Source organism: Micrasema longulum, unplaced genomic scaffold (genome assembly GCF_059751315.1).
Source record: "Micrasema longulum isolate JH-2025_06_02 unplaced genomic scaffold, ASM5975131v1 h1tg001575l, whole genome shotgun sequence".
NCBI lineage: Eukaryota > Metazoa > Arthropoda > Insecta > Trichoptera > Brachycentridae > Micrasema > Micrasema longulum.
Genome location: NW_028278758.1, coordinates 44,114 through 63,982, shown reverse-complemented (window position 1 = coordinate 63,982; position 19,869 = coordinate 44,114). Strand labels below are relative to the sequence as shown.

The following is a 19,869-nucleotide window of genomic DNA, read 5'->3' as shown; positions in this document are numbered from 1 at the left end:
CCACAAATTTGGAATATCCAGTGACCGGTTTCATCGAAGTCTCGAAGATGTCGCGAAAGCGATGAAACCGGTCACTGGATATTCCAAATTTGTGGATTAAAGTATCACTCGTGTTTTATTTATATAATAAAAAAAAAATAAAAAAAAATAAGAATGAAACTGCAATGCTTTTAGTTCTAACCGCCCGGCCCGCTTCCTAATACCCCTCGGACTAAGTAAAAAAGTAATTTATTTATTTATTATATATACGGCCTAAGCCAAGTACAACAGTTACATAAAGCAACATAATTACAAGAAACTGAACATAAAGACATATAACTATCTAGCAAAGGACAGAAAACATTTAAAATCACTAAAATGCTTTTCCCAACGCTGGCTAATGCAGCAAACTTCCGTCATCATCAACAAAGTACTTTAGAAACGACCCAAATTTTTACTGGACACGGAGCTATGAGAAGTTATCTATATAGGTTTAAATTAAGGAATGATGACTATTGTCCATGCGATGATTTTTCTTTACAGAGTATCGAACATCTGTTATTTCAGTGGCCATTTTTTAGTTTACGACGCCATAATTTTGAAGCAGAATGCAGGAAAGATGGAATATCCTTAACAGATATCCACACTGTAGTTAAAAGTAGTTATCACGCGCCATTGTTCTTGAACTTGCAACAATGGTGATTGGACTCATAAAGGTAATAAACCAAATCAGTTATCGAACATCCCATTTCCAAGACAAACAAAAACATTTTTTCCGAGTACCTTAGCCTTGTACATGACACGTAAGGCTACTAAATGCAGCGGTCCAAATAAATATAAATATAAAAAAGAAAAGAAAAAAAATCCAGATGAAATCCATCCCTTCGAAGCCGAGTGTCACTCACACATATAATCGTAATTCTTATTAATCTACTAACCCTCCTTCACCCACTCCCACTCACCTTTCCCACACCGAGCTTTGTTTTATTCTTTTTCTCCGCATCCGTTCTTCTCTATTCGCGTCCCCTGACTTTACGGCTCACATTTACGATTAACTTTATAGCAAATAACTAGTCAAACAGTTATTGGTTTTCTCAAGGAACCGCCGAGCTGAGGAAGGTGTGGAAAATCTAAACCTTCATTTCGTTAAAATAACCCATAGGTTGTAAAATAAAATTGTATTTATATATAATATTTCTATTTATTTTTAGTTTTTATATGCAACATTTTTACTTGATTTTTAATATCTATTTCTTTAATTTTAAGATAGAATAAATAAAATAATTAGGTTGAGACCCCTGATACATTATTATATAAGCAGTCATACTTGCTACTTCGATGGGTTCATGCTCATTCGGTTGTACATAGAAGTACTACTGACTTTGCAATAATAACCGATGAACCGGAGATTCAGTCTGTTTGTATAATATACTGAAATAAATGTCTAATTATTTTATTTTTGTTAATATTTTGTGTCTAACAATGTGTGCCTATGTAAGATTTACAAACCTAAAATGCATATCTTTTTTACTACTTTTCTTCTATACTTCACTCTTTTACTATAAATCTTTTATTCTTTTTTTTTTTTACTATACATTACTTTTACTGAGTTTAACCGTAACAATTACCTATGTTTTCTTTATATTATATAACTTTGTATTTAACTTTAATTTTGTACAAATTGGCTTCGGCCGTTAGTATAAATAAATCAAATTAATGGCGATTATTTCTTTTTCCGTGCTCATTAGTAGGTCCCATATGAAAAAACTAAATTAATTTAAAAATAAACAATCGTCGGCGGAAATTCGAAATGCTGTGACAAAAACGAGAAATATGCTGATTTTTATACACTGGAATCTCTTTTTACACTGGGGACACGTTCCACACAGTACCAGGTTAAAAAAGTATATAATAGAAAAAGAACGATCTGTATAAAAATCCATTCAGGATTTAAAAAATAATTCAATTGTTTACTATTCATTGTGCCTTATTTTTTTCTTGAACTTGTCATTAAAATACTTTAAAAAATATGAATAAGGATTTTTTTCATTATATCACTATCATTATATATTATACGCCAAGTAAGTAAAATAGCGATGTAGGGCATTCCAATAACGAATAATACCCATATTACTAACGCGTTGTTAAATTAATGCTTAAATATTTGCTTGATTTTTGGATCTTGTTATTTTAAAACAGTCTAAAACGTAAATTTACACTTTGTAAATAAATATTTTCTTGATTTCCAAAAATATAAAAGTATTATGTAAATTAAATTTAGAAAATAAGCCAGTATCTCGAATATAAGTCATTGTTTCGTTAAACAGCGGACAGCATTATTCCCGCATAAAATTATATTTGAAAGTCTGAAGGGTCCAGTTCAGTATTTTTTTCAAAGTAGATGCTAATTGTATACATTTTAGAAGTCAATTTATAAAAAGAGTTAATTAAAAAAAAACCCTCAATAACATTAAAACAAAATTAATATAGAAACAAAGTACTTAATACATGTACAAAACTCATTATACACGAGGCCTTTTTTTTCTGTCAAGATAATATCGATGAAAGTATTAAACATGATCGACTTTGATAATGTAATTTTTATTATAAAAGCGGAATCAGTCCTTCATGAATGAATTATTGATTTAAAACAACACATTATTTCATACTTACATGTGATTTAATTTTTCTTTTCAAAATTCTAAATAATATGTTTGATTCGCCGTACCTTTAACAAAGTATTGGTTTCAATTGTCCTCTTCGCTATACCAGATTAAATCCCCTTTTTTACATACCAACCTGTAAAAACAATTATACCTTGAATTCATTCATTAGACGTACCTGTAGAAATTCTAATGGACTTAGTATTGACGTTGACATTTTTAACTGCAAGTTACATTTACACAGAAAATTTCTTCATGGAGTTGATTTCTAGCTTTCCTAGAAGTAGTCAAACTAGTATAGTTACATAAAACTAAATATTATCTTAAGTGTAGGTACATTTAAAAAATAAGTTGAAAAATAAATGTACCTACACTTAAGATAATATTCAGTTTTATATAGTACCTCAGGGATCAATATTAGGACCATTGTTCTATATAATATACATTAACGACATAATACACAGTGACATAATGGGAAAAAAAAACAATCTATGCGGACGACTTAGGAATTTTATATGAAAACAAAAATGACATTGAAACGATTAAAACAATCAACAATGACGTGCAAAAACTATTAGAATGGACAAACAAAAACTTCTTAACACTAAATGCCAAGAAATGCAATATAATACATTTCGAAACACAAAAGAAGAACCATAACATGAACATAAAAATAAACACGAAACTCTTAAAGAACTAGAACATGTGACTTACCTAGGACTCACAATGGACAGACAATTAAAATGGACAAAACACATATAAGGACTCACTAAAGTAATGGCATCACTACATAGCCTCTTCTACAAAATTAAAGGTTTTGTACCAAGAAAGGAAAAAAAATATGATGTACGAAGCCTATGTCAAAAGTAAATTGAGTTACATGATCGCCTTCTGGGGAACTGGTAACAAGACAGACATAACAAGAATACAAAGACAACAAAATAAAATTCTTAAACTAACATACAACCTACCCTACCTGACCTCTACGACTGAACTGTACAAAAAAACACACCAGTTTGACATAAACTACTTGACTAAAATTGAGACCTTAAAAATTGTGCACAAAATAACACTGGGAAACATACATGACGACGACATAATATTAGTCAAAAATGCTGACATACACAAATATAACACCAGACAACAACAACACTATCATATTAAAAAAAGCAAAGACGGACTTTAACACTACAACGACTTACCTTACTACTTGAAAACTTTTACTGGAGACAAATTTAAAATCAATCTGAAAAAGCACTTGATGACTGAACTAACTAGACTAGACGAGACATAAAATGACTAGACAATATAAAATTTCTAATAAAACCCTAACGGGTTTTTTAAAATTGTAAATAAATAATAAAAAAATATATATATAAATTATCCTTACACTGTATAATATTCACCAGTCTGAAGATGCCCATTAGAGGGTGAAAGCGCTAAGCGCTAAATACATAAGTGGAAGTGTACCAAGAATTTTTAAAATTAATAACTTATATTTTAAATATAAGTTATTACAATGGGATTCCATCAAGAGTTGTAAATAAATAATTTTAATGAAAAAAAAATAGTATAGTTACATTTTATATTATATTTACTACTTCCAACACCATCTCTACCTCAATCGTTTAAACGATCCTACCGTTTATGATAGTTCGACAACTTTTTCTTGCTAAGCTCCTAAATAATCGTGTTCAGCGGTCTCCATCTTTCGGATACTTGCAATACTAAGTCCTCCTTTTAACTTGCAGAATAAAACTCTCCAAAAAGTAACGCTTTTCATTATTCTACAGTTTACAGCTTTATAAATATAATTTATGTTATATAAAGGAACCTTAACATAATGGTGGATCATAATTTTATTGACAATGTTCTCTTTCGTCTTGTAATCCACCCCCCCCCCCCCCCTGTTCTGCCTCGTTTCCCACGTATTTCCCATTGACAGTTGAATTGTTTTGTTGGGGCCACGATCGTGTCCGACTCTTCCGGCGACTTGAATGCAATCTCGTGTCGAGTGGACTTAAATGTTGCAATACAACCACTTGTAATAGGGCAGGGCTTTTCGCTGTTTGAAAACGATTCTTGACTATTGTTATATCCGCCTGACGGATGATACAAAGACAATAACAATATAATAATATTTATTTATTTATTAACGGACTTGGTCCAAAAAAGAAATGGCAAACACAAATCAGTATGAGCCCATTGCAGGTGGAGTGTTGACTGGCTGACAAAATGGTCAAACTTTTGTGTTCCAAGTTTAAGTCTATGAATTTTTTTCTTTTTTTTGCCAAACTGTTTTGATATTTTTAATCAACATATATACAAATATACATATATACACATATACATATATACATATATATTTCTATATATATATATATATATACATATATACATATAGAACCTGGAAAAAAGGTTTTTAAAAACACCGATTGCCGAAATCTAATATAAGCAATAAGTTTTTTTTTTACCATTAAAAGATCAGTTATTTCACTTCATCTGCAGTGGCTCTTATGATGAACCTTGATATGTTTTTAATAATAAATTTTATAATAATACTTAATGTTTTTCCCTCGCTTCGCCTTCCTCGTGGTGATTGTATAAGTAAGAGTATGATGGTTTTTGTATTTATTAACTTTGAAACAAACGCCGCAGACCACTTATTAAAACACGATCGTTTGGAACAAGCCGAATAGTGAATAAGTGTGATCAATTAATCCAGACAATGAAAGGGGAAATCCCTGTAATATTCCCTTCTCAAAGAATTTCCTCATCTCTGTTATCAAAATTTTAGAAAAAAGTAATTTAAAACGATATAAACATTGTCGTAATACCGGAGATATGGAAATGATCAGCGGGCTTATTCTGTTTCTGTTCTTTCGTCATATATCCATCTCACTCTAACGCATTGAAAATCGTATTCGCCCTAGTACGATACGAATGAATTTTTCAAACGATTTAGTTACAGAATAAGGCCACAGAATCTCATTTATCTTGACGAAAATGTCACAAAATATAATACTATTTTATAAAAGGCAGTTAAAAAAAAATTGAAAATATTTACATGAAGAAGGAAAAATGACAAAGGTAAAATTCAGTGTTGAGTTATTTATTTTATTGTAAAACGTATATTTGAATATCATATTATTTTTATTAGAACACATGCAAGTATAGAATTGTTTTTGTTGTTTGTGTTGTACTATTTTAAGATTTTAAAATCTGATAGTTTAATCGGGTCTAGCACATATTGTCAAAAACGAAATTCGGCATAGTTAAATTGAGCTATGGGGGATTTTCTGTCACATCTAAATGTGATTAATTCCCAAAGAGCCCCGTTTTTCTTCTCGTTTAATCCATTTCGATTTGACGTGTTATTGTGTCGATCTAACAGTTCGGGGCCCCAGAGAAAAGCGAAATCTGCCACATGTGCGTGGACTCTGACGAATTTTCCTTTATTTACGTTTCATGTACACGGACCTTGTGATTTATTTCCCCCGGGTCATCTCCGCGTAATTGCCATTAATCTAAAAGGGCATAATCCCAGTACATGTCGCGTGTCGCCTTCCCTGGCGCTAACCGCTGTCCTCTCCTCTCTCCTCTCTCGCCCCGAGTCCCCGATACCGCAGTCGGCTCGCCTCCCGCACCCATCGATAGCGAACCAACCTTGATAATCGATTTTCCATTATGTACAATAAACGAAACTAATACTAATCATTCGCTTCTATTATTCTATAACAATCTCAGAAGTCTTAAGTCGAGCTAGAAAGAACAGAGTACTACCATAAAAGTTCGTAAAATTTCGTATCTGGGGCATATAATGCGTGGAGAAAAGTACCACTTGCTCCATTTAATTTTGAAAGGCAAGATTGAGGATCACAGAGGGGCTGGAAGAAGGCAGATGTCTCGGCTGCGAAATATACGAGACTGAACTGGCTTTAGGACTGTGGAGCAGATTTTCGGGGCAGCACAGGACAGAGAGGCTTTTGCCAGAGTGATTGCCAACGTTGTTGATACCTGACAGGGCACTAAGATAAGAAGATTCGATCATCGATTTTATGCATGTACATAAAATATGTCAAAACAATATTTTGAGACTTTCCAAATGTTTTCAGACGAATACTGGAGTCCCCATAGGGAGTTATGAAGATTAACGTATTAAATAAAATAGCCACTTAAACCAGCCAATGACAAGTCATAAGCCCTGTAAATACCTAGATTTTCATATTTCGTTCATTAAAATGTTATCCATTTTATTGTAACGTGTTAATCTTTTCTTTCATTTGACACTCACATTTTAAGCATTTTGAAATGTTAATTATGACTTAAACGTCTTACTAATTAGAGTTTGTTAGTAAAAGTTGTCGGTGGAAGTTCTTTGCAATTGATTATAGACTCAACACTCCACAATAATGAGAACACTCGCCATCACCACAACACAACACAACACGACACGACAATGTAATCCTACTTTTATGCTTATATCCATAAATTTGGAACAATCAGTGAAGTTCCATCCTTCTCCATTGACCAGGATGCAGGATTCACTTTTTCTTACCGGATTAAAATAAAATTATTTTTATTTATAGAAGTAAAAGATGACTCACTCTTAAAGGTGGGGGTCAGTTCTATACAAGCTCCTGACGTCACTGCGACCTGTAAAAATCTATTGACACAGATCCCCGTGAATAGTTCTCGCCGTCCGAGCGCAGGTAAATAAAAATCCTGGTTACTGTGTGAAAAGCGAGAGTTCTTATTTTGCTTAATCTCCCTTTCCAAACCCTAATCTGTAAAGAATATCCATTCCAAATTTCTGGATTTAAGATGACTGATAGACAAATCTACAAATTTGCAATAACCAGTGACCGGTTTTATCGCTTTTGCGACATTATCAAGACTTAACAATAACTCAACTAAAATAAATTAACTTTAAAAACTGAACTTCAAACTAATTTCAATTTAACGCACTTAAAAATTAGCGAAATAACTCTAATTTATGTTATATGACTAAATTGAAAACAAAATCATATATAAATTCGTAAAAAATACTAAACTTAATACTTTTTTTATTTGTTATGACTTTACAAAAGATTACAAGTACACGAAATATTCTAAGGAGTTAAACTGAATCTTAAAATTGTGTACAAAATTAAAAACAAAAATTAACTTTTAGAAATTATTAACACTATACCATGAAGAGTGGAGAGGATATGGGAAGGAAAGAAGGAGGAGAATGGAACGACTCAAATATTTAGATAGTGACATTTCAATATTGATTTAAATGTAAATAAAGAAGGGGCGTCTGTAAAATTAGTGGGTAGATTAGTCCACAATCGAGCAGCTACAATTGTGAAAAAGGAGAGAAAATTGGAGCGGTGAAAGGGTATTAAAAGGGTTCTCTCGGTTCTAGAACGAATAGATAGTCCATGTTGTGATAGAGGTTGGAAAAGCTCTCTCAGATAAACAGGCGAAGTGGATTATTTTAAATATTGTCTTTATTAAAAATCGCTTTGCCCCGGCTCTATCGAACTTCTAGAATTTTATTATGAAATATTTACAAACTATTTTAGACTTACGGATCTTCAAATTCGTTTTAACAATAGAAATAGCAACAGCAGCTCTGTACGTATATTATTTCTAATCCATATCAACTGTATCTTGTATGTAATAAGAGACTCGGCACTACCGAACCACGGATAAAATCCACATTGTCTAGAGTGATAATATAATGTGTCCACTTATAACTTATAACGGAGAAACGGGTGCTAAATTTATGACCGCGCGTTAGTCCGTAAGGCGAGCTTTTCACGGCGGTTGAAAATATCCCCACTATCTTGTTTTTGATGTTACACTTTCAAAACCAACCGTGACGAATTTTCGCAGAAATGTGCCGGCCCTTTTTGTTTTATTTGTTCCATACTAAAATAGTATTTCTTTGAAGTCTGTGAATGTTGGTCTGTTAATAATTGTTAGTAAAATCTTTTTGTTATTTAATAAAAATGATATGGAATATAATGAATACTGTATTTGCGTGGTAGATATTAAAATAACTAAATCTTCAAAAATATACGTATTCCACTTGTTTTAGACATTTTTATATTAATTAATATTTTGACATCTTTAGACTGACTGCTGAATCTTATATTAGATCAATGCAGGTAAAATGAACTAACTGACAAAATGGTCAAACTTTTGACTCTTAACATTTTTGTCTAATTTTTTTTTATGAATTTTTTTGGTATTTATAATTAACATGGATGTTTTACACGTAAAGGACCAGGAAAAAAGAGTTTTTGGATTATACTAATTACAGAAAAGTAATATAAGCAATGAGTGTTTTTCTACTGACATTTCTTGGTGGAACTGCATTTTAATTATAATCATAAAAATACGTATGTCTTTCTGATTCACTTTTATTTATAATTTTTACCAGTGACTGGGTTTCGTCGTGACCGACATCGTCAGACTGGTGGGAGACTAAAAAAAATTCTATGTTACAAGTGCAAGCGGGGGTTGTAAATAATTTAATAAGATTTTCATAATCACGGGAATCAAATAGTTTATATTTGAATAATTTAAGCATAAAGTAATAACAAGTGTAAGAATTTATGTTTTTATCGTGTATTATTATATTATACATCTTTCACATCGGTGAATTTCATGAAACTATGTTTAAGAGGCAAACATTCTCGCTATTGGAGAGAATATGTAGAATCAATAATGTAGAACTATTGCTCGAGGGTTCCTGGTTTGATATGTTCTCCCAATATAACACCTGAAATATTTTGATATTTGTAATGTTATTTTGATCAAATAAATGAATTTGAAATTATATTCGAGTTATTTGGTTACATAAAAATCATATTAGTGTAAATTAAAATACGTACATTCAATTATAATAATACAATTATAAATAAACTTATCAATGAAGCTTCTTGGTTTAGTTTAGCTGTAAACGTTGTAAACAATTCACTAGTCTTGAAGATGTCTATTTAGGCGAAAGCGCTCGTTGGTCAAAATAAAAAAGTTTTATCAAGTTTTATTAAGTTTTAAGATAAAAAGGAGTTTCATCAAGAAATATCAGCAAAAAACATCAATATTACATACATTCAAGTTTAAAGATGGATCAATTTGTCACATATTTACCATCCATTACGAAGGTTTATTAGATCCAAGACCGATCCTAAAATCCTCAAATGCAAAAAATAATTCGCCATCCGAGATATATGTAGTATAGAAACTGATTTATAGCCATTCCGCCCAATAATTGAATCCTTCTGCTTCACATAACGCCTCTTTCAGTGGCGTATGTCCGTCTTGAAGTAGCTAGTGGGAGTTTCGTCCATTGTGTGTTGATGGTTTGATGGGCTTCCCAGTACCCGTCCCGTACCCGTGACCGGTGAATAGTTAGTAAGTAGCCCGCCATAGCGCGATACCGCGCTTGAGCGATGTGCCAATCCGGAAGATAAATTACTCCCGGCCACAAGGGTGGGTGGATGGTGTGGTGTGGTAAATCGGTGACAAAAGTGACGCGTCGAGTTGGAAACGGATTGCTTACATTTTTACAGGACATAAACTTGTCCTTGTTAGCACTATCGTATTTTTGCCCAATACTTTTATTTTTTTATTAAAAATTTTGTTTTTTCACGTATTGATAATATAAATGAATCCGAATTACGCCTATAATTCTTGATAAATAAAATAAATTATACCTCGATTAAGGAGCAAATGTTATTCCGAAACCAATCGGTAATTAAATACAAAATAAAAGGTTTGAAACAATGTGTTTTCATTTTTATCATAATGAATAACCACGATGTTAGTGCTTCAAATGTAAATTTTATATAAATGCCGTCTACATATTTATGAATAATATTTAATGTTTTTATAAAGTAACATACGATTTCGCTGGTATGTATTTCAGGCATCCACGAGGTGAAATATAGTTTAAAATTTTTATTAGTTCATTTACTAAAAATCAAAATTCTGTAATAATAATAATAATGTTTGGATCATTTATATAGCGCCATTTTTGTGAAAATCACCTCGAGGGCGCTGTACAATAAATAAATATCCCAACACGTCTTGCAGCTACAGAGCGCATGGACGGTTGGGATTCTAGTTCCTCGTCTCCAATTATGATAAATGTAAATATGATGATGTAAATATTAGTCACCCCCCCCCCCATATAACGCGATATGTTTTAACGCGGTTTCCACATAAAGCGAAGCTAAAATGGCATACAACGCTCCTATAACGCGGTTTCCTGATAACACATTTTTCGTACAAGACAGCATTCCAACGATGTAAATTACTTGAAAAGTTTATCTTTTACTCCATATGAAGAGGTTTTGGCAGATTTACAAAATAAAACTATTCGTACTTATGCTGTCATTGCTGTGGGAATTTTTCAGAACCAACGTCGGATTATTTTCATCAGTACGGTTAACAAATTATCACCAAACAGTACTGTGTGATCCTACAGCAATGACATTTAAGTAGCAAGCGGGTTTATCACTCCTGACATAACACATGACACACTCCCCGTGTCTGCCTAGATCATGCCATGACTGTGGCCCTTTTCACACACGGCGTGGCGTGGCGTGGCTGATATTAATGATATTATACTACCTTGAATTAACTTAACCTAAACAATCTCGGAATTTATTTAAATGTATAATATATATAGGCCCTTTTTACACATGCCACACCTATCCACCCGGCCCGGTAATTTTACCGGATTCACAAAAGGTGACACATTTTATATGCGTTTGTAGTATGTAAATTTACTAGGCCGGGTGGATTGGCGTGGCATGTGTGAAAAGGGCCTATATCTATTATACATTTAAATAAATTCTGAGATTTTTAGGTTAAGTTAATTCAATGTAGTATAACATCATTAACATCAATCTATTAGGGCTTTAATGAGCCTGTTTGATTAGCTTAAACATTTTCAGCCCATTAGAAAAAAAACGTGTTAGGCCAATAATATAATATATCACAGTGATGATGAATGAAAAGCATCTAATATGTATTAAATAGGGTTTTTGGTTCGAAACAATTTTTTTTGTTAATAATTTGATTTTATTTTATGATCTACGTATCAATAGTATTAAACCTTCACTCAAATATTAAAAATTATAAATATTTCCATTTGTATTATGTTTGTATACAATTGTATTTATTACATATTAAATTTTATATCAGTTCAATATCATATACAACATTCTAAAACGAGACAAAGGGCAGTCGAGACTAATAAACCGGGAACTGAAATTATACAATAAACTACCAGACAAAACTAAACAAAAGATGTTAAAAATATTTTTATTTTGTTAAATTAATCTAATACATAGGGGTTTGTAAATAAATCAATTTAAAATTTAAAAAAAACAAATAGTAAGTATCTTTAAAAATTTGGACTTTGAGAATTAAATTTGTATATATTTATGTAATGCAAAACAAATCGGTCTGATTTGCGTGCAATTTCATTATTTCTGAAATTCGCTGAACGTTATTTCCCCTATAACGCGGTACGAATAATTCACGTTATAAGAGGGTTGACTGTAATATGTTTTATTTTACATGTCCATGATTTTTTTTTCTTATAATTTTATTAAAGTAGGTATGGGACAATAATTAGTGACGCTATCTTTAAAAAAAAATATATCGCTTAGATCCAAACGTTTTTCATTTATTTAGTGTCACTTTTGGGTAAAAATTCTACAAAAGGAAATCGACTGGAGATCAGTCAGCGATTATTGCGTTTTCCTGCTATTAACTAAATATTTATGATGCAATAACTTATATTTACATATAAGTTATTCATTAAAAAAATACTTGGTACACTTCCACTTATTTATTTGACCAATTACCGCTTTTACCCTCTAAAGGGAATCTTCAGACTGGTGAATATAATACAGTGTATGGATAATTTATATTAATATATTACAATTTTTTTATTTTTTTTAAGATATACGAATAATATCAATCCAATCTGTGTACTTTTATCGTGCTGTGTGGATTTTTACGATCGTATGAAATGGGCCTTATTTGTTCTTAGAATTTTTATCTTCATTGGAAACAATGGAAACCGACAAAATTATAAAATAAATATTATTTATTACGTAGGTAGTAAGTATATCGTCTCTTAATATTCCATTTCTTACTTCTGGTTATGTAATCCTATTTATTTAATTTCGCTAAAATATAACTGAAGTAAATTTCCAACCTTCTTCCTTCAAATTGGTTTTAAAAGCTTTAGATTTACTCCGTAGAGCTGTCATAACCTTATTTCCTTCATCTATTATAAAATTATATTAATTAATATTTCAATTTAAACCTATATTTACTGTGTTGTAGGGCTCCAACATTAAGACTGATAAAAATCAACATTAAAAGAAATGATTATATCAACATATTACAACTGCGATGAAGAACATTTTAGAGAAGAAAATATGGAAGTCTATACATTTACAGGGCGTATGGTTTAAATGCCCACTTGATACATTGTGTAACATCACAATTCTGCCAGTGTTAAAACACCCACATTTACAGGTCACAAGCCCTGTAAGTGACTTCCATATTTCCTTCTCTAATATTTCTATTATTATCATAGAATTAAATTGAATTATTAAATAACTTTTCTGCATTATTTTTTTTTATTTGTAACGTATGTGTACATAACGTGGAATTTTCTAGCAAGTCGGGGCGTGAAAATTAATGCTGCAATAATAGCATTGCGTATTTAAAAAAAAAAATATTTTCACCATCTCTGTCTTAATATGTTAACATAATTATTACATGTTTTTTCTTTTTAATATTGCATTTTCATATAAGTTTTCGATGTTCGTTCAGTGATTGAATGTCAATCATTAGTTATTTATTGTGAATTCTTGATGGAATATCATAAGTATTTATATCTGACATCGAGGCCACCGACAACCTACTTCTGAATGCACCGCACTCGCGAGACTTCAACTTTGCAAATCTTCGTATTGCCTAATCGTGTAACCATGCACATCCACATCCAGTCGCTCAAGACGGACCTCCATCTAAACACATCAACTATATACATTTCGCCATATTAAAGCGCAGAAATATCAATTTAAAAAAAGTTTAGTAATATTAATATGATTTTTTTATTATTCATTGATTTTTCATACGCAATAACATAAAAAGGTAGACCAAATGGTTCTAGAACGTTTTCGTTCGCTGACCTACCAATCGTAACTCTATTCTTAAAAGTCTAAATAAAATTCATTGGGGAAGTTGATGACTGCTACTTCTACTACCATCACCCCATTTCCCCGTAGGGGTAGGCAGAGAGAATGGACCGCCACACACGTCTATCCTGGCATATATTCCTTGCTTCTTTCACATTCATACATATTGTCATACATGCCCTTCGGTTCTGTCTGCTTTTGACATGACCAGACTTTAATTTAAAAGACCAGAAATTTTAGTTTATCTGATCATGCCACGTCTTCCTTCTTCGTCCTCGTCTCACGTTACCGTTCATTTTCGCCAAATATTCTTGTTTTCCCATTCTTTTGTCGTCCATTCGTTCTACGTGACCAAACCATCTCAGAGACCCTTTCTTCATCTTATCAAGTATACTTGACTTAAATTTACACTCGCCTGATTTCATCATTCATAACCTTGTCATACATTGATTCCCACACATTCGTCTAAGAGATCGCGTTTCAACCGCATTCACTCTTTATCCTTCCTCTGCCAGTTCCATGTTTCACTTCAATACATAAGTGTTGGGACTAAAAGTCCGTTGTGCACTGCCAGTTTAGCTTCGATTGAATTTTTTTTATTAGCAATTACTGTGTTTAGTGCTCCGTTCATTTTACTGCCGGCATTCACTCTCCTTTCAATATCTTTTTCTACTCTTCTATCTCTTGAAAACATGCTTCTCAGGTTCACAAATTCTTCTACTTGTTCAAGACATTCGTTGTTTACATTTATTATGCAGTCAGTAACTTAACTTCCCTTTTCAAATATCATCACTTTTGACTTACTTTCGTTCATCGCCAGTTCGCTCTCCAGGCGTACATCATACATTCTAGAGACTATTTGTTGCAAATCATCCTTGCTGCTTGCTAACAGAACAAGCAGCTTACTGAAAAAGTTGATGATGTGTGCTTGAAACGAATTGAGATAGCGGAAAATGTGTTTGTGTTTTTAACTCCTAGGCTTGAGAAAAATAACTTAGGTTTAAACACAGTGTGTAAAGTGGCCACCTACACATTAGCCAATGACAGGTCATAAGCCCTGTAAATGCCTAGACTTCCGGACCCTTCTCAAAATGTTTTCCCTTTCTGTTGCGACAAATTTAGATCTTAATAACTCCGCAGGGAGAAAATCCAACCTGTCTTCAAACATTTTCAAATGTTTGTTCAATAGACCATTTTACAAATTGTACAAAAGACATTTCATTTGTTTTTAAAGTCTAATTAGTAAAATCAGTAAGTGGAGATTGGCACTTAAAAAATGCTGAAAATACTATTTATTAACGGAAAAAATCGTTCTTTATCTACATGAGCGCGTTATAAGATACAATAACATATTGGCATTCATAACTCTTTTTTTTAAATGGTCTATTTAACATGCAAGAACTAGTTTTTCCCTTTTTTTTGTTGAAAAGAAAGAAATATTAGCGTTCCAAATATTTCAATTTTAGTGGCCATTTTCAACGAGTTGTAAATAACTTATTATATATTAGAAAATGGAAATCAAGTTGGGGGTAGAGTGCGGTGCGAACCTCGGATCTCTGGCCCGTGAGTCCGCAACACTAGCCACTGGACCGCAACCCGATTCTTATTTAAATCAGAAACAGAACAGAAGCCGAAATTCGGTTTCGGCTAAAAATCTTGTTTCGTCTTGGTCCCAAATGCTTTTAGAACCGCTGCAACATCATGACCTGGGGTATTTTGCAATGCAGTGTTCGGTAGTCTCGTGTGTTTTAATATATTGTAGAATACAGAAGCACTCATTCACAGTACATCATGGATGGATGCCTGTAACCTAATTATTTTAATCGCTGAGACAAACTCTGATGTAATTACTAAAAAAAAAATTGGTTTTTCGATAAAATAAATATTGGATTAAGTCGTGTCTGTTTTTTTTCCAAATAAAGAGGACAAGACGACACAAAAAAAAAAAGACAAAAAATTTGTCATTATGTTCAGAAAACAAATGTGCTCTGATATTAGCACTTATTTTTTAATTTTTTGATATCTATCTTATTCTTCCAGTTTCCTTTATTATTGAAATTCAAAATAAAATGAATACAGGCCACGCCTTTGTGTTTTTTTGTTTGTTTATGTAATAGCGCTTTTATTTGCAACTTATGTATTTATATCTATTCCAAAATGAAAAAAAAAAATACTCTTTCATTATTTTCCAACAAATTAGTCAATAATTCATAGCACCTTCACCGTGTACTGCGCAAATATTGCGAGCGGCTTTGACAGCCTTTTTCCCTTGATTAAACGCGAACAGAAGGAGGTGTCGAAAATACTTACTTTCGTCTTAACCTATATATATATATTTAAATTAAATGAAATATTAGTGTTCTTATAATTTTCCCAAATACTTCAATTTCGGTAGACATTTTCAACGAGTTGTAAACAACTCGCTATTAGAAAACTAAAATCTGATCCGTGAGTCCGCAACACTAGCCACGCGACCACAACCCGATTAATTTCAAAAACTTGTAATCAAATAAACTAACGTAAATATAAAAGCAAGCGCCAATATCTCGAGAATAGTAAATTTCTTTCGAATGCCGGATGCAGAAATCGATGTAAGACCAAGTAAGTTCAAACAAAAAACACTTGAAAACGGACATGTCCAAAGTCTGAATAATTGGCGCGCGTTCATGGAAAGATGTATGATTGTAGAGGAAGCGACATATGTATACCAAGACAGAGTGATATGGCGCTCTATCCTACCTGCCTACACCTACGGGGAAATGGCGTGATTGTTTGTTTGAATTTTCTTTTTTAAACGAGTTTTGTGGAGAGATAGTCAAAAAAAATATTCTGTAAAACGTGACAATAATAACAAAAATGAACTTTTTTGACAACGTCACTAGTTCATATGAATCAACCGATGAAAAGAAATTTGTGGAAAATTTCATGATTGCTTACCGTCAACGGACCAACAGACATATCTGATAATGAGCGGAAGAGAACCTCTGATGCCAAACGCGGATTTATTGCAGAAATACAAAACTTTGAAAAATCATAGCGCTGATAATATGATAATATATTTTTAAAAATTAAAAATTTGGGTTAGTTCAATAGTTTAGTAACAAAAAAAAATATTAAAAGAACCCCTGGACTTCCTAATTTGGGCTAATCGTCGTTTTTGTATTGTTTCAGTCGAGCACCCGGTGTCGCAGCCTATCCCCATGGGCGGGCGGCGGGGCGCGGGCTTTCCCGGCGCCGAGGCCGCCAACATCCTGTCCCCGAGGGACGCCACAGGAGGCCTGGGCGTCAAGATGGTGGAGTACGTCCTCGGGGGCTCGCCCACAGGTAAGGCGCCAACTTTACTATCGATATTGTGTCTCATTAACCTGTCCCCACCTGTGTCGTGAGACAGGTCACGAATGTTCAAACGAAACATTAGTTTGAAAATGCCCTAATAAGGCGAAACAATTGTCACGAAGTTTTTATTTTTATATGTTTATATTTGTAAAAATAAAATAAAATGTTCAGTAGACTCAAATCAGTGTTTGATTTCTAATTATAAGTTTAAAATTACAAGTATACACTGTCTGTGAATTGTTGCCACAAAACAGTGGCACCTGTCTAGTCATTCTTCCAGGCACCCTGAACTTAATGAGAGATAATAGTTCAGGGCAATCCCATATTGAATTTACAATTTAGAATAAATTTAAAAGGTCTATAATTTTTCTTCTATCGTTAAGTTTTTTTTAACACATTTAATGTTTTTAGTAAAAAAAAAATGTCCAGGAAACAAGATTTAGTGATTGTGCTGTTTCCAAAACAACATAACTTTTGAGCCACTTTATTTATTTATGAACATACATTAGTTTATTGCACATTATTTTAGACATAAGTCCCAACTCAATGGGACTGAGAGTCCTGTGTTGAGATGGGACGTGCAATTAGTTGACTCAGACATATGAGTATATCACCACAAATATAGAATCAGAAACACAAAAAATAATTAATCACAACATATTTATGGCACATCAATATCAAATAGTAAACTCAAACATTCGGAAAATCATCAAGGAGTTCCCCACTCAAATCCCTCCCACTAAGGAAAATCCAGTCCTTAACCCCTCTCTTGAAAATAGTTTTGGTCCTTGATAGCTTTATACAATGTATAATAATTATAATTTTGATAATAATAGTACCTACGTATTAAAATAGCGTATCTGGGACCAATGACGTTTTTTTGCATTAAAACGAAGTGTACTTCAGATTTTTATTCGAACTTAAAAATGCATTTTTATGACGAAAGTAGACTTCGGTGTTTTATTCACGTATAAAATAGCTTAATGCGATAATTTCTGCATTTTTAACTTCAAAACAGCAAAAATTGGACCCGCGTGTTTTACCCTACCCTCTATTATATGCCTGCCTGAGAGTTAAACCAGATGCAACTCCTGGGGGGCAATTACAAACGCTTTCTTCATCGGTACATATCGAGACGGTATGAAAATTTAAAATATCTTCGTCCCCAACCTTTAATTGAACATGTTTAGAAAAAAAATTGTAAACATATTATATTTTTCATCCAGAAAACTTAATTTTACTTTGTAGATAAAATTTAATAAAACTTTTTACTTCCCATTTTTATACGATCTCTGGACGATTAAATCAAAATAACTTTTTAATCAACTAACCTGGACTTTTTTCGGACAACGTCCTTAAATCTTTGGAATTTCCTCTAATTCTAAAATACTGCCATATGTTTTAAGTTAGAATATGTATAACTTTTAATACAGACGAGTAATTAATCACCTCCGGCCATACATTACGATATGGGGAAATGGTGGTAGTCACTTGATATACGACTCTTTGCATTTCTGTTGACTGAAGGAGTTTGCCATTGGCAATAAGTTCACCTATTGATCAATTGTCAATAAAGATGTTATTATAATTATTAATTTCGTCTTTCGCAGGCAAAGAAAATCACATGCAAAATCTGGAACCACGAATGCGTACACTGAAGATAGCCGGAGCCGAGGACGGTAGTGGGGGAGACGGCGGAGCTGGCGACCAGGCCAGTGGAGAGCAGCAGCAACAGCAACAGGCCAACGGGGGACCTCCCATGCACAATGGGAACGGCAGCATGGCGCCTGACGAAGAGAAGGCTTTCAAGTGAGTTAAATTACTTTTATGATTGTCAACATTCAGCCATTACGCTATTTATTACCAACCACTTGTTTGTTGAGCTGGGTTCACACGAGGACAATACAATACAGAACAATATTGTCCTGTCCCAGCTCTGTGAATAGCTTATACTGCGCAGAACGAGACAATGGGGCCATAAGATCGTAGTTCACACGCGGAAAGCTGTTCAAACGAAAACACGACGATGCGCGTTACAAGCGAGTTCGCAAAAAATATTATTTATTTTATACCAAGATGTATTAGAAATATTGGAGGATAAACTAAATAATAAAAAGGCAATTTTTTCCGATGTTTTTGGCCGTGCGCGATGGTGGGAGTAATCCAATGTCTTGCGAAGATAGCTTGCCCGCCTATTTCTAGGACAGTGTCTCGATCCATTGTCCTGTCCTCGAAATTTCTGTTTACACGAGGACAATAAGTCCTCATGTTCGAACGGTACTTTGATTTTTAAGATTAAGCTTGCTGCAAACGCCGGCATCTACTGCGACGAGTTGATAATCACGCGGTTTTCTTTAGTAACATACGCCTTAACTTTTCAATAAGTTGTGATATAATACTCGTATAATTTTTGAAAATATTCAGTATTATTTCCGCGAACTTTAATTACTAACTCTGTCATAAGTTCTCAAACTCCAGGAAATGTAATAATTACGGCTTAGAAATAAAATTTAAGACTAGGATACGTTAATAATAATAACCTCAAAATTTACTCTCCCTAATTAAAAAATAAATAACATGGTGTTTAATGATTTAATATATAAAATATTTTATAAATAACCCCAAAAATATCCCTACCGAACCCTCGGTTTTTTCCGTTGAAGCGA

The 19,869-nt window shown here is 32.9% G+C and overlaps 1 protein-coding gene across 1 annotated transcript in view; it reads left to right on the top strand.

The window, feature by feature from the left end:
* The window catches only part of LOC148274808 (uncharacterized), a gene marked incomplete at its 3' end in the record, with an annotated part of 127,059 nt that overhangs the window by 65,051 nt on the left and 42,139 nt on the right, over nt 1–19,869 (top strand). Inside the window, exons 4-5 of the mRNA XM_088236578.1 lie at nt 17,039–17,191; nt 18,814–19,012. Coding sequence (XP_088092704.1) covers nt 17,039–17,191; nt 18,814–19,012 — 352 coding nt within the window. The remainder of the gene's footprint in view (nt 1–17,038; nt 17,192–18,813; nt 19,013–19,869) is intronic.